Raw genomic sequence first — 14963 nt, 5'->3', positions numbered from 1 at the left:
GACGTTTATTTTTGTTTTGATTATAAAGTGAACATGGTCATGGCTGAAAATCTGACAAGTACAGAAAAGCATAAAGTAAAGGCTGCACAAATTCCACTGCTCAGCCAGCCGACGCTGACATCTAGGAGGCATCCTACTTTGACTCTTACTGACCCCTGGTGTGAGGGCAGGGGTCCCTGGGCAGACAGAACCCCTGACCAAGGACAACAGGAGGCATTTGCTCTTCTAGGGTATCTGTTTTATTCTTATCGGGGTGGCTCAGGGGCTCCAGGCGGCCTGTTTCTCAGGAGATTCAGCACCTAGTGTCTCCTGCCTCCCTCCCAAGAATCTGCTCCTGCAGGTGGAACATCAGAACTCGTCCTTGATGTCAAAATGGGGCTGATCTTCAGGTTTGAAGTCCAGGTTGGGGCTGCCGTCCTCGTTGAGAATTCTCCGGGCCGTGTAGCCGACGATGGGGTATTTGGCTTTGTACACTTTGGTGAAGATGTCCTCCAGGGCCTCCAGTTCTTTGGCTGTGAGACCCGTCTTGGGGAGAAAAGCCCAAGAAAGACAGGGGATGGGATAACTGGATGGTGTCTGGCACTGGCCTTGCTCCATCCCTGCCTGGCCCTCCCACCTCCCTAACGTAAGAGAAAAGATATCTCAACAAACCAAATAATGGACAAATGACCTAAGAGACGCCGCTGTGTGTGTGCTGGGGCGGGGGGTCGTATAACATAAGGGGAGCAATGCTTCATCACGCTTTGCGGTTTGACTGATCAGGGAGGAAGGGCTCCAGAGAGCACCGTGACCATGCCGGGGGGGGGGGGTGGGGGGCGGGGCGTGTCCTCCTGCCTCTGCATTCCCCTCCTCTCCCCTGATTAATCCTCCCTCTCTCTACACTGCTCCCATTATACATTTGGCACCTTCCCCTTTCTTAAGTTCTTCATTTGTTTTTGTGATGTTGTGGCTTATGAGTTTGGCTCATCTCAATTTATCTCAATGTCACTTTGATATTGAATACAGTTGGGGGAAATTCCAGCCTTAGTATTGGGATTATTTAGACCTTGAATAGGTTTTTTTAAAAAAAAATTTTTTTTTTTTTTGAGACAGAGTCTCGCTGTCTCAACCAGGCTTGAGTATAGTGGCGCTATCTCGACTTACTGCAACCTCCACTTCCTGGATTCGAGCAATTCTCCTGCCTCAGCCTCCCAAGTAGCTGGAATTTCAGGCACGTGCCACCACACTCAGCTAGTTTTTGTATTTTTAGTAGAGGCACGGTTTCTCCATGCTGGCCTGGCTGGTCTTGAACTTCTGATCTCAGGTGATCTGCCCACCTCAGCCTCCCAAAGTGCTGGGATTACAGGCATGAGCCACCATGTCCAGCCTCAAAATTTTTTTAATGCTATTTTCTCCTTCACAGAAATATGAGCATAGAGGGAGCGCTTTCTTCCCAACCCAGTTCATCCACAAAGCTATGAAGCATGGCAAGGGGAATGGGTCTCAGAGACTAACAGCAAGGCTGTAAGGGGCTGAGGGGACGGGGTGGCAGGAGCAGACCATAAGGAGCATTAGGCTGTAAAGCAGGTTGAGGCCAAATTGTGATGATCATTGAGTTGGATCACAAGTTCAGAAGAGTTTGGATTTGACTCTAGGCCACAGACAGCCACGGAAGGTTTCGGAGTAAGGATGACACAGTCAGATAATCTATTTCAAGAAAACGGCTGGCCACCACACCAAGCAGACTGAAGGGCAAATAGGCTAGTTAGGAAGGCTTGCTCTTGCCCAGAGGAAAGAAAAGAAAAGAAAGAGAGGAGGGGAGGGGAGGGGAGGGGAGGAAATGGGGAGAGAAAAGAAAGAAAGAGAGAGAGAAAGAAGGAAAGAAAAGAAAGAGGAAAGGAAAGAAGAAAGAAAGAATGAAAGAAAGAGAAAGAGAAATAAAGCAAGCAAGCAATGGACAAGGAGGTAGAGCATCTTGCCAAAGGCTTATAATCTGGCTCACAGTGTCATGGGTGAGGTCTGCAGGATCCAAGGACATCTTGGCTACCCCTCTAGTGGAGTCCTTCCCGGTTAAGGCATTGTAGGGGGCTCCTCGTCCATAAAACTCTGTAATAGGGAGGAAGGAAGAGACATGAGCATGGGTTTACATGCCGAGTAACCAGGCGCCTCCAAGTGGGGAGCTCCCAAGGCCCTCACCCAGTCCTAAAAACGGCTCCAGGCCCACGGAGAGGCAAAACAATGGTGACATAAAGTCCAATAAGCCACCCCAGCAATTAGGTTAGATGCCACTCATTTTAAATGTGGAATAAGTCACACATGGAGGCTGAGTGGGAACTTTCAGAAAATACAGAAAGACAATAGTACCTACTGACCTCTTTTTTTTTTTTTTTTTTTTTTTTTTTTGAGACAGGTCTAACTCTTGCCCAGGTTGGAGTGCAGTGGCATGATCATGGCTCACTGCAATCTCCACTTCCTGGGTTCAAGTGATTCTTCCACCTCTGCCTCCGGAGTAGCTGGGACTATAGGCAAGCACTACCATGCTCGGCTATTTTTTGTATTTTTTGTGTAGAGATGGCATTTCACCCTGTTGCCCAGGCTGATCTTGAACCCCTGAGCTCACACGATCCGCCCACCTTGGCCTCCCAACGTGCTGGGATTACAGGTATGAGCCCCTGTGCCCGGATCCCTCTCTTGCTCTTTTTTTTTTTTTTTTTAACATAAGTGTTAATACTGATAAAATAGTCTCTTAAAAATATTAAAGATGCAGGCTGGGTGCAGAGGCTCACACCTGTAATCCCAGCACTGTGGGAAGCCAAGGTGGGCAGATCATTTGAGGTCAGGAGCTGAGCCCAGCCTAGCCAACATGGTGAAATCTCACCACTACTAAAAATACAAAAAATTAGCCGGGCATCTTGGAGTACCCTTCCATGATGGTGCATGACTGTAATCCCAGTTACCTGGGGGCTGAGGCAAGAAAATCACTTGAACCCGTTAAACCCAGCAGGTGGAGGAGGTCACATTACCACACTCTAGACTAGGCGACAGAACAAGACTCTGTCTCAAAAAAAAAAAAAAGATACAAAAGAAAAATGTTCCATCTTCTTAAATATTGGTGGAAGCCAAGTCTATTTCCATTCAGCATGTTTGTTATCAAATAATAGATGAACCACTACAAAACTACCTCCAAGATACTGTTTGTAGTTATATTAAATGGCACTAAAGTGTTCTGTAATGTTCTATAACGCCAAATCTTTAGTAAAGAACACTTCTCTCATTGCTTCAACTAGAGTAAATCATCATTTGAATTTGATTCTACCCAGGTAATGGAAAGCCATGGAAGGCTTTTAAATAGGAGTATGTTATAATCAGGGGGGAAAAAAACGCTGCTGAGGTAAAACACTGACAAAGATTAACTCAATCTGCTCATTTAAAATAGAAGGAAGACCGGGTGTGGTGGCTCACGCCTGTAATCCCAGCACTTTGGGAGGCCGAGGTGCGTAGATCACAAGGTCAGGAGTTCAAGACCAGCTTGGTCAAGATGATGAAACCCCATCTCTACTAAAAATACAAAAAAATTAGCCGGGCGTGGTGGCAGGCACCTGTAATCTCATCTACTTGGGAGGCTGAGGCAGGAGAATCACTTGACCCTGGGAGGTGGAGGTTGCAGTGAGCCAAGATCACGCCACTGTACTCCAGCCTGGGTGACAGAGCTAGACTCTGTCTCAAAAGTAAATAAATAAATTAAATGAAAGGAAAAGGACTTGCTCAACATTCCCTCCCTTTCCTCACACCTCCAGGTGCTGCTCACTCTGGCTACTGTGCTCCCTGGAAATAAAATTCAAAATGCCACAGCACTTACCCTTTCCAGAGGTGACATCAAACACCACTCCCTTCACTGCCAAGTAGATGGGCTGATCTTCCTAGAAAGCAGGGGAGAAGCTGTGAAGAGGAGGGGAAGAGCTGGCTCTTCCAGTGTAAGTTAGTAAATTCTCCTCCCATCACAAGCTGAGCAAAGAGCAGGGGGTCAAGTCCCAGTGGCCTTCTGTTAAGCCTGGTCCTTGGCAAGCTCACCACCTGCCTGGGGAGCATCATGCCCACACATAGGAATTTGGAAAAGTCATAAAGTCTCATGACAAGAATGTGGCAATCCTCCTTTATAAAGGAAATCAGGGACCAGGTGCAGTGATTGACACCTGTAATCCCAGCACTCTAGGAGGCTGAGGCAGACAGACCATCTGAGGTCAGGAGTTCAAGACCAGTCTGGCCAACATGCGGAAACCCCATCTCTACTAAAAATACAAAAATGATCTGGGTGTAGTGGCACATGCCTGAATCCCACCTTCAGGAGGCTGAAGCTGAGAACTGCTTGAACCCCGGAGGCGGAGGTTGTAGTGAGTCAAGATCGTGCCACTACACTACAGGCCGGGCAACAGAGCAAGACTCTGTCTCCAAAAAAAAAAGGAAAGAAAAGAAAGGAAATGAAGCAACTTAACAGAGATGAAAATTCAAAAGAACAGTAAATGATGAATTATTTATCAGTCCAAATTTGCTTTCTTCTTTATCAATGTACAGACACAGATGTAACTGATATGAATGAGATCTAGTCTATATTTTGCTTCTTATGGGTAACATTCCTTCATGTAAACACTGCCACCGAAATGACTGTCACTTAAACAGCTCCATGGGGCCCCATCTTTCTTTTTTTTTTTTTTTTTTTTTTTTTTTTTTTTTTTTTTTGAGATGGAGTTTCACTCCTGTTGCCGGCTGGAGTGCAATGGCACAATGTTGGCTCACTGCAACTTCCACCTTCCAGGTTCAAGTGCTTCTCCTGACTCAGCCTCCTGAGCAGCTGGGATTATAGGCACCCGCCACCATGCCCGGCTAATTTTTTGTGTTTTTAGAAGAGATGGGGTTTCATCATGTTGGCCAGGCTGGTCTCAGACTCCTAACCTCAGGTGATCCACCTGCCTTGGGCTCGCAAAATGCTGGGATTACCAGCATGAGCCACCGCACCCGGCCTAGAGACCCATCTTATATTAGTGATATCATGTACTTATTTGTTTAGGTAGCTTTCTATTATGGGCATTTGGGTGGTTTCCAATCCTTAGAACTATAAATGGTAGCATTATGAATACTATGTTTCTATAAATTACTTTCTAATTTGGTGACTTATTTCATTGAGGCTTTTATTTAAAAATTGCTCTCCACCCAGTCAGTGCATAGGAAAGTGACCTATTTCAATATATGGAATTCCTGGGTCTAAGTATATGAACAACTTAATCACTGTTTATATTTTATTAGTTTGTCCTGTGACAACATTAAGCCATTTGTTGTGCTAGAGATATGTAAGCAATGCTGTTTCCCTACGGTTCTACTAACAATGGGCTTTAGACTCTTTTATGGCTCTGTCAGCAGGCATAAAATGTTACCTCCGAATTTCCCCACCAAGAGTGAATAACACAGAACCAGATGGCATGACTTTTCTAACTTCCATCAGGTTGGGCTCAGGCTGGGACGATGGGTACAGTCCCAAGACACCCAAGACCAGACCTCTCTTTTGTCTTGGTGCCATCAGAGGTGCAGGGGCATCAGCCAGGTGGCTCACAGCCCAGGCGAGGGTGGGAGTCGAAGCTGGCTCCACAGGAATCTCAGGCTCTGCAAGCACCTGCTGCTTGGCCTTCTCTTTAGTAGGGGAGCAGTTTAGGGTTCTTGCTCTTGTGGAGCTTACGGTGAAGGGTTTTCATGACCTGTTTAACAGATAGAGGAACTGAGGCTCAGAGAAGCTAAGCAACTTGCCCAAGGAAACATACCTGACTACCTCATAACCTGCCATGTGAGGGGCCTGCTTCTCTACCTGTCATATGAGGGTAATGCCTACTCGCCTCAAGGGAATGCTGAGGAAAACAGTGAATGTAGCACCTGGCAGACAAAACGCAGGAGCTCAGTAGAAAGTTGCCTTTTATTATTCCCAAACTGGCCCCTAAAGACAGGCCCTGGGCCGGGCGCGGTGGCTCAAGCCTGTAATCCCAGCACTTTGGGAGGCCGAGGTGGGTGGATCACGAGGTCGAGAGATCGAGACCATCCTGGTCAACATGGTGAAACCCCGTCTCTACTAAAAAAAAATACAAAAAGTTAGCTGGGCATGGTGGCACGTGCCTGTAATCCCAGCTACTGAGGAGGCTGAGGCAGGAGAATTGCCTGAACCCAGGAGGCGGAGGTTGCGGTGAGCCAAGATCGTGCCTTTGCACTCCAGCCTGGGCAACAAGAGCGAAACTCTGTCTCAAGAAAAAAAAAGACAGGCCCTAAAGGACTGCCATTGACTCTAGACACTTACTCCACCTCACTCAACAAGGGTCATTTGAAACGGCCTGTCTTTCCTTCACCAGGAGTCCTTGTTCCTCAGTTTTGATTGCTTATCAAGTGGTGTTATGTATTTACATCAATTTAAAAAATGTATTACAGCTATCATTTAACACCACTATTTTGTCGTACTTTCATTCTGTGGCTTTTTCCTTGATACTTCTTTTATTTTTTTCTTTTTTGAGACAGAGTCTCGCTCTGTCGCCCAGACTGGAGTGCAATAGCGCAATTTCAGCTCACTGCAACCTCTGCCTTCCCAGGTCAAGTGATTCTCCTGCCTCAGACTCCTGAGTAGTGGGGATTACAGGCACATGCCAACATGCCCGGCTAATTTTTGTATTTTTAATAGAGACAGGGTTTCGCCATGTTGGCCAGGCTGGTCTCAAACTCCTGACCTCAAGTGATCCACCCACCTTGGCCTCCCAAAGTGCTGGGATTATAGGCGTGAGCCACCGTGCCCAGCCGATACTTATTTTCTATGTGCAAAGAGCCATATAAATATAACATTCACATACATAAGATAAACAAAAACATGTATCTTATTACCACTCTTTTTTTTTTTGAGACAGAGTTTCGCTCTTGTTACCCAGGCTGGAATGCAATGGTGCGATCTCGGCTCACCGCAACCTCCACCTCCTGGGTTCAGGCAATTCTCCTGCCTCAGCCTCCTGAGTAGCTGGGATTACAGGTACGCGCCACCATGCCCAGCTAATGTTTTATATTTTTAGTAGAGACGGGGTTTCACCATGTTGACCAGGATGGTCTCGATCTCTTGACCTCATGATCCACCCGCCTCGGCCTCCCAAAGTGCTGGGATTACAGGCTTAAGCCACCGCGCCCGGCCTATTTTTTTTTTTTTTTTTTTTTTTTTTTAAGACAAATCACTCCTTTGCCCAGGCTGCACAATCTTGGCTCACTGTAGCCTCCGTCTCCCAGGCTCAGCCTCCCGAGTAGCTGGAATTACAGGCATGTGCTACCATGCCCGGCTACTTTTTTTTTTATTTTTAGTAGAGATGGATTTTCACCATGTTAGCCAGGCTGGTGTAGAACTCCTGACCTCAGGCAATCCACCTGCCTCGGCCTCCCAAAGTGCTGAGATTACCGGTTTGAGCCACTGCATCCAGCCAACACTCTTCTTTTTTGGAGGGTGAGGGGATAGAGTCTCACTCTATCACCAAGATGGAGTGCAGTGGCACAATCTTGGCTCACTGCAACCTCTGCCTTCAGGGTTCAATTCTCCTGCCTCAGCCTCCCAAGTAGCTGGGACTACAGGTGCCCACCACCACGCCTGGCTAACTTTCTGTATTTTAGTAGAGACGGGGTTTCACCATGTTGGCCAGGATGGTCTCAATCTCCGGACCTTGTGAACTGCCCACCTCAGCTTCCCAAAGTGCTGAGATTATAGATGTGAGCCACTGTGCCTGGCCCACTCTCCTTTTTCTAACAATAAAATCTGTATCTCTTCCTTAAACTATTTACTTGAAGGTGTAAGCACTAAGAGAAGTCAAATTAATGGGGAAGAAAAGAATGTTTAGCATTTTTGAGGCCTCCGAGTGACATAAATACCCTGCATGCCAGGCAGAGGAATGGCTTTATCAGTAAACAGAGCATGCTGGGGTTGTGAGTTCTGACCCCATGTAGATAGACATCCTGGACAGCACAGCCTACAGGCACAGACTCTCAGGCCTGAGAAATGGCAACTTAGAAGGTGGAGGGTGGGTGGAAGGCTTGGGAGTATAAATGCAGACATGGGAATAGAAGTGACACAGAGACAGCAGGCACCGTGGCTCACGCCTGTAGTCTCAGCACTTTGGGAGGCTGAGGTGGGTGAATCACTTGAGGTCAGAAGTTCAAGACCAGCCTGGTCTTGGTGAAAGGTGAAACAAAATGAAAACATGTCTCTACTAAAAATACAAAAATTAGCTGGATGTGGTGGCAGGCACCTGTTAATCCCTGCTACTTGGGAGGCTGAGGCAGGAGAATTGCTTTAGCGCAGGAGGCAGAGGTTGCAGTGAGCCAAGATCAAGTCATTGCACTCTAGCCTTGATGACAGAGCAAGATTCTGTCTCCAAAACACACACACACACACACACAAAACAAAATTAGCCACTGCACTCCAGCCTAGGTGACAGCAAGACCTTGTCTCAAAAACTAAATTTAAATAAAATAAAATGACCTTGTGAGGCAGATATTACTATACCCATTTTTTACTACAAGCTGCAAGAGGTTGGCGTTCAAGTTTTCAATATGGAAGAATTGCCCTAGGAAGGGCATAGGCTTACAATCAGACAGGTATGAGTCTGAATCCTGACTTTTTATTTACCAGCAGAGAAACTGTTGACAGGTTACGTAGACTCTAAGCCTCAGTTTCTTCACCTGTAATCCCAGCTACTCAGGAGGCTAGGGCAGGAGAATCACTTGAACCTGGGTGGTGGAGATTCCAGTGAGCCAAGATCGTGCCACTGCACTCCAGCCTGGGCAACAGAGTGAGACTCTGTCTCAAAACAAACAAACAAACAAACAAAAACAAGGGTCTTTTCTCAGTCCTCATCTTGCAGTTCTGGCACTGCTGCTGTAACCTCAGTGGTGAACTCTCTCTTTCCTTAGATTTTGTGCCAGTGGTCCCAAAAATCATCGGGTCAGTTGGAGTGTCCCTAGAAGATTCCAAGGACTCAGCATATAGTCTACTCACAGCTGGGAAGGAAAAAGAGGTTGAATCTAGGTGAATCTACGTGCACGCTTCCTATGCTCTCCCCTCCCATGAGGGGTCACACAGAGCACACACTCCCCCCGACAACAACAAAATTTGACAATGGCCTCTCATCCTTCTGGCAGAACATTCTTTTGCTAGAGAAGCCCATTAGACTCAGCACCCAAGGCTTTCACTGGAAGCTGGTCACACAGGGACCCCTCTGCCGAGCATGTACAGTGTTCAATGCCACCTACACCATCTGTATATACAGCCTAGGCAAGTGAGCCAGCCGTATTGGGTAGAGAAGGATGGAAATCCAGACACCAGACAAACCTCACCCTTGCAAGCAGGCTTTTCTAAGGACAGCAGGCCTGCCAGTGTTAACTCTTTTTTGCACAGATGCCCAGACTTTGAACCATCTGGTTCCCTCTGCTGCCCCCAAAAAGGCACCTTTTAACATCCTCACATCCCAGTCATGTCCCCCTCCCTCCGTGTCCTCACTGACTGACTCATGGTTCTAATCAGCCTCTTCTCAAATGATGCCCAAACTGGCATCACTGCCTAAAGGCTAGGTTTCTGGTACCCCCTTGCAATGCTAGTCCATATAAATCCAATTAACTCAGGAATTAGGGAGACCAGGCCAGAGGGTTTTGAAATACATAGGGCCTCTTCCTGCTCTACCACTAACAGGGGGCAGGTCTGTTTCCTTATCTGTAAAAGCAGGAGATATGTTCCTGCCAGCTCTGAAATGCTATGGTACTATGACCTCCCCCTAGTTCCGTTCCCTGCTCTGCATATAGTATCAGCCCCCTGTGGTCCTTGTCAGGAGCAGTATCTTGTTGTCACATGACACAGCCATCGTACTGGAACCCACCAACCCAGGTGGACAGGTGGGTGTGAGTTTTCTGGACGCCTCTAGACTATTGATTGACGTGTGTGAGTATGGTGGGGGGAGATCTCTAGTCTCCAGTCCACCCTCTGCCCTGGCCTCCAGCTTTGGCAGAGCCCCAGGACACAGGCACTGAAAGTGGGTTTGAGGAGTCCGATGCAGAGGCGGCCTGGGATACAGGAGCAGGAAAAGGAAGTGCAGGCAAAGACTGGTTTATCCCAGGACCTTCCCCAAGTCCCACCTAACGCAGGGAGCGGTCTTTGCTTCCCTCCCTCGGTTCCCCGCCACGCCCCACTATGCGTGGGCACAGTAAATGCCTCGGCTGAGGCTAACATGAAAACCAAAAAGTTCTGAGGTCTGTACGCAGATCATCAACGTAAAGGCAGCTAGAGGGGGAATTTCCCAGGGACCGAGGTGGATGCTCAGGGTGGGGTGTGCGGGCAAAGCCGGGCGCTCCGACTGCTGAGGACTCGCCCTCACCCCTCGGCCACCCGTCCGGGCCTGGAGAGAGGAGGCCCAGCGGGCCCGGGCAAAGTGCGGAGCCGAGACTCCGGGAGCGGGCGCCCGCCGCGGGCCGCGCGTCCCCCAGGGGGCCTCCCAGGTCTTCGCCCGGCTCGCCGCAGACCGGACGTGACCCCGGGTACCTCGGCCCGCGCCGCCCTCGCCTACCTCCTCCCCGCCATAGCGGGCCAGCTCCTCCTCGGTGAAGAGCCGCACCGGGGGCCCCCGCTCGGCAGGGCGCGGCGTCTGCCCGGCCCGGGCTGTGGGCAGCCCCGGGGCCAGCGCCAAAACCAGGGCCAGCGCTGCCAGCGGCCACAGCCGCCGGCCCGGCGCAGGGCCCGCCATGGTGAGCACGCAGCGCAAAGAAAGGGCGGCCAGGGCGGCGGGGCCGGAGCGCGCCCAGAGTCCCGCCCCAAGCCCAGAGCCGCCCCGAGGGCGGGGAACCGAGTACCCCGGACCTCCGCGAGCCTCCGGCGCCCCGGGTGGGGCCGGCCGGGCTACTCGGCCGCGCAGCTGGAAACCTGGGAACTGGGATTTTACCCCTAACTCCTAAATCCGAACTACAGACTGGAAGTTACCAAAAAATGTCACAGCAGTTCCTTGATCGGGTACAAAGATGACAGAGCCCGACATTACCAGCACCTAGGAATGTATATTTCTAAAATAGGACCTCAACTGTATTAATTCGCTTTTATTTTTGGCTGATTTTTTTTCTTCATAGTTTTGTTTAAGTTTCTGGTTCCCAAGAGATTTTTGCAGAGTAGGGTGCTATCACCGATATGCCCTGAAATAATAACAGCTAACGTTTGTGCAAAACTTTGCTCATTACTTTATGCAACAAATATTTTTTTAGTACCTCCATGTACCAGGTCACTGGGGGACTCATCGGTGAACAAGACAGATCCATGCCCACGTGGAGCTTACATTGCATGGGCAGATAGACAATAAGTAAGATGCTAAGCATTATGTTAGATGGTGGTGAATACTAGGGAGAAAAAGCAGGGCAAAGAGACAGGGAACACTGGCAAGGCCGTTTTATTTTATTATTATTATTTATTTCTGAGACGAAGTCTGTCGCCTAGGCTGGAGTGCAGTGGCGCAATCTCCGCCCAGTGCAACCTCCACCTCCCTGGTTCAAGTGATTCTCTTGCCTCAGCCTCCAGAGTAGCTGGGATTACAGGCACCCACCACCATGCCCAGCTAATTTCTTTTTTTTTCTTTTCTTTTCTTTCTTTTTTTTTTTTTTTTTTTTTTTTTTTTTTTTTTTTTTTTGTATTTTTAGCAGAGATGGGTTTCACTATATGTTGGCCAGGCTGGTTTCGAACTCCTGACCTCAAGTGAACCATCCATCTCGGCCTCCCAAAATTCTGGGATTACAGGCGTGAGCAATGGTGCATGGACATTGAATGGTTATTTTAAAGAGGCAGATTAGGAAAGGCCTCACTGAGAACATGGTATTTATATAAAAATCTACGGGAGGCGAAGGAGGGTGTCTAGAGGGAAGAGGGATGAGGACCTTTGACTTTGGTCAAAGGATCAAGCACATAACGAGGGTGCCCAGCTTGCTGGGGGAACAAGGGAAGGGAAGGTGGTAAAAGGGTGGGGTGGATCTTAGGGGGCCTTGCAGGTTATTTTCAAGACTGGCTTTTACTCTCAGTAAATGTTATAGAAGAATTAACAGAAGAGGGGCCTCATTCCAGAACTGAGAGCAGGTTCTTAGATCTCCACAGCAAAGAATCAGGGCAAGTCGCAGAGTATAGTAGTTAAAATAGTTTATTAGAAACTACTCCATTTCTAATAATAGTACTACTCTATATCTGAGTAGCATCCTTGCTTGGAAGTAGTACTAAGCAAGTAATGCTTATATAGGATCACCCCTGCCTTAAATGTAATGCTTGCCTTTATAGGGCTAAAACTAGTGTACTTTATTACAAAGGCCTATGATCAGCTTGTGACAGACTATTAGTATAGTTATTCTCTTGTGTAACTTGATTTCAGGGAGAATTTATGGGTGTACTGTTATCTTTAGAGTGAAACTGAGCTTAAACTTAGTTTTAACTTAGTTTTAAATCAAGAATCCCTTTTTCCATTATCTCATTTCCTCAACCATAAACATCTTGCGATGAAGAGTGCCCTAACTTCCTGGGAAAGTCGCCCTGCAGGTTTGGCTTTATCTGGCCTTTATTCGAGATGGAGTCATTCTGGTTAGGACACTTCTGACGTAATTCCCTCCTCCTTTATGCAAGGAGACCCTTAATCCTAAGGGGTGCAGAGGGACAGAGATCCATCTTCAGTAACTTCTTCAAGCTGAACAGAAGCAATGATATTCCTGCCTAACCATTAGGATCCCTTTGGCTAAAGTAGAGAGCTAGCCAGTCAGAAGGCATCTGTATGATGAGGACCAATCATATATAATTCTAGTCCTGGACAAAGGTGAAATCTAGAAAATTATTATGTTAAATTTAAAGAAGCATTGAGTGAGCTTAACTTTTATTCCTACATAAAAAGTACGATTCAGTATATTCCACAGCAACAAAACAGAATGAATAGAATTATCCCAAGCATGCTAAACAAAAAAAGTTTCCCCAGGACTAGGCAGTTGTTAGAACCAGGCTGATACAGGGTTAACTGACAATGGCAGTGGCAGAGATGTGGATGTCTAATTCTTGTCAGATATGGACAACTGACAGTGTCAATGGCAGAGATGTGGATATCTAAGTCTTTTGTGGCCTCGGTAATATTATGTGAATAGTCTGGAATATATACATAACATTCTGTTTTGATTACAAGTTCCCCCTTTACGCTACTGTTAACATGTCCAGAGCCATAAGGTTTCATAAGGCTGTCTAATTTGAAATGTTTCTTCAGTCAAGAGGGTAAGGTCATGGCCTGTATTATTGAAAACTGCAGCTGTGTTTAGTTATGGCTTTGGCTTGAAGCTCAATGTCAATTGTGGCTGTCTGTGGGGTGAAGATAGCCAATGGGTCAAACCACCAAGAAGCCTGCTTTTGTCACTTATGATGAGCTCTTACAGTTTCCCAGTTAGAGGAGAGATTCTAATCTAGTGAGGGAGGATATATCCTGGAAGATGAGGATGACCCCATGTACATCTTCCAGTCCAATTATAAGGCATGTATGGCCAACCATGTGACCCACATGCCCTTAATCAACCTCAAGTAGAAATATAAGCACTTAACCATAAAGACTTATCTTGCCATCCCACCCGCATTTGGCTAGTTAGAAGAAGGGTGCAATTACAGTGTTGGGATAGTGACCATTCCATGTTACAGGTTTCAGTGTGGCAATCACTGCTATTGTGTCTTTGAAAGCATAGGGACACGCTGCCTAATACCTGAACTTAGACAGCTGTCATCCATTCATCATGTACAGGATAACTTAGAGTGGAGTTTAATTTTTTAATCAAATAGAAAAGAGGCTTCTTTGTTTCACTGTGGGAAGGGAAACACTGGTCCCTGTGTTTCTATACTAAAAGGGAAAAAGGGTCGTTTGTTTACCCCAATCATCATAATTTCACTATATGCTCATAGTAGCTGGCAGGATGTGCCAGGGCAGCCTGAGGTGGAGGAGGCATTAGTTCCCCTGCATATCCAGCAGTTAGTTTTGTTGTGTAGGGAGGCTAAAATTTGTGCCCATTTGGCAAAGAGATTGCTTCTTAGCTGATTCCAATACATGCGCAGAATTAAGATGTTAATCCAAATCTTTAAGTTATCCATCCTTCTTGTTTCTTCTGAGCAGGCACCAGAGATCAGTGCTTGGTACACAGGAATAAGTGAGATCAGTCTCTTGTGTTCCGGCAGCCCTGTGGGACTTCATAAGAAATGGGTTTAATTTGAGAACAATGAACCCAGCTGCTTATTCCTTGAAGTGTAATTGCAGTTGGGGTACTAAGGAGTACTTGATGGGGTACTTTGTACAAATACTTTGGGGAAAGTTGATCTGCTGGAGACCCTTCCTTCCAAGTTTTTAATAGAACCCAGTTTCCTGGCTGGATTATAACCTGATTTTCTTCCTTAGGTGGGGGGAGGAAGTCTCTGATTTCCATATTCAAGAAGAGCTTTTTGCACCTGACCTAAGTTAATAACATAGTTCTGTAATTTGAAGGTATCTATATTTACCAGGAAGTCTGCAGTTAAGAAAGGACTTCCATACATTATTTCAAAAGAGCTGAGCTGAAAGTTTCCCTTCGGGGCAGCCAAAACTAGCAACGAGGCCACAGGCAATAGAGACAAATAGGTTTCTGATGTCTCCTGGCATAACTTGGCAAGAAACTCTTTAAAATTTGATTGGCCCTTTCTACTTTTCCTGCAGACTGAGGCCTCCATGCTGAATGAAGGCGACACTCAATTCCTAGAGCTAATGATATACTTTAGGTTCTTGTTGATGTGAAAAATGGGTCATTGTCACTCTGTAAGCTTCTAGGCAGCCCAAACCTAGAGATTATTCCCTTTAATAAAAATTTAGAAACATCAGTTGCCTTTTCAGACCAGGTAGGAAAAACTTCAATCCAACTGGTAAAGGTAT

The 14963-nt window shown here is 47.0% G+C and overlaps 1 protein-coding gene across 1 annotated transcript; it reads right to left on the bottom strand.

The window, feature by feature from the left end:
- Window positions 1-216: 216 nt before the first annotated feature.
- Window positions 217-10831, bottom strand: NENF (neudesin neurotrophic factor). The gene is made up of 4 exons (XM_039463468.2): window positions 10590-10831; window positions 3839-3899; window positions 1982-2085; window positions 217-525 (listed from the first exon to the last, which is right to left on the bottom strand). Exons 1-4 carry the CDS (start codon window positions 10764-10766, stop codon window positions 349-351), a joined length of 519 nt encoding a protein of 172 aa, XP_039319402.1. The 5' UTR covers window positions 10767-10831; the 3' UTR covers window positions 217-348.
- Between the last annotated feature and the right edge of the window lie 4132 nt (window positions 10832-14963).

This window comes from Saimiri boliviensis, chromosome 14 (genome assembly GCF_048565385.1).
Source record: "Saimiri boliviensis isolate mSaiBol1 chromosome 14, mSaiBol1.pri, whole genome shotgun sequence".
NCBI lineage: Eukaryota > Metazoa > Chordata > Mammalia > Primates > Cebidae > Saimiri > Saimiri boliviensis.
This window is presented reverse-complemented; position numbering and strand designations above follow the sequence as displayed.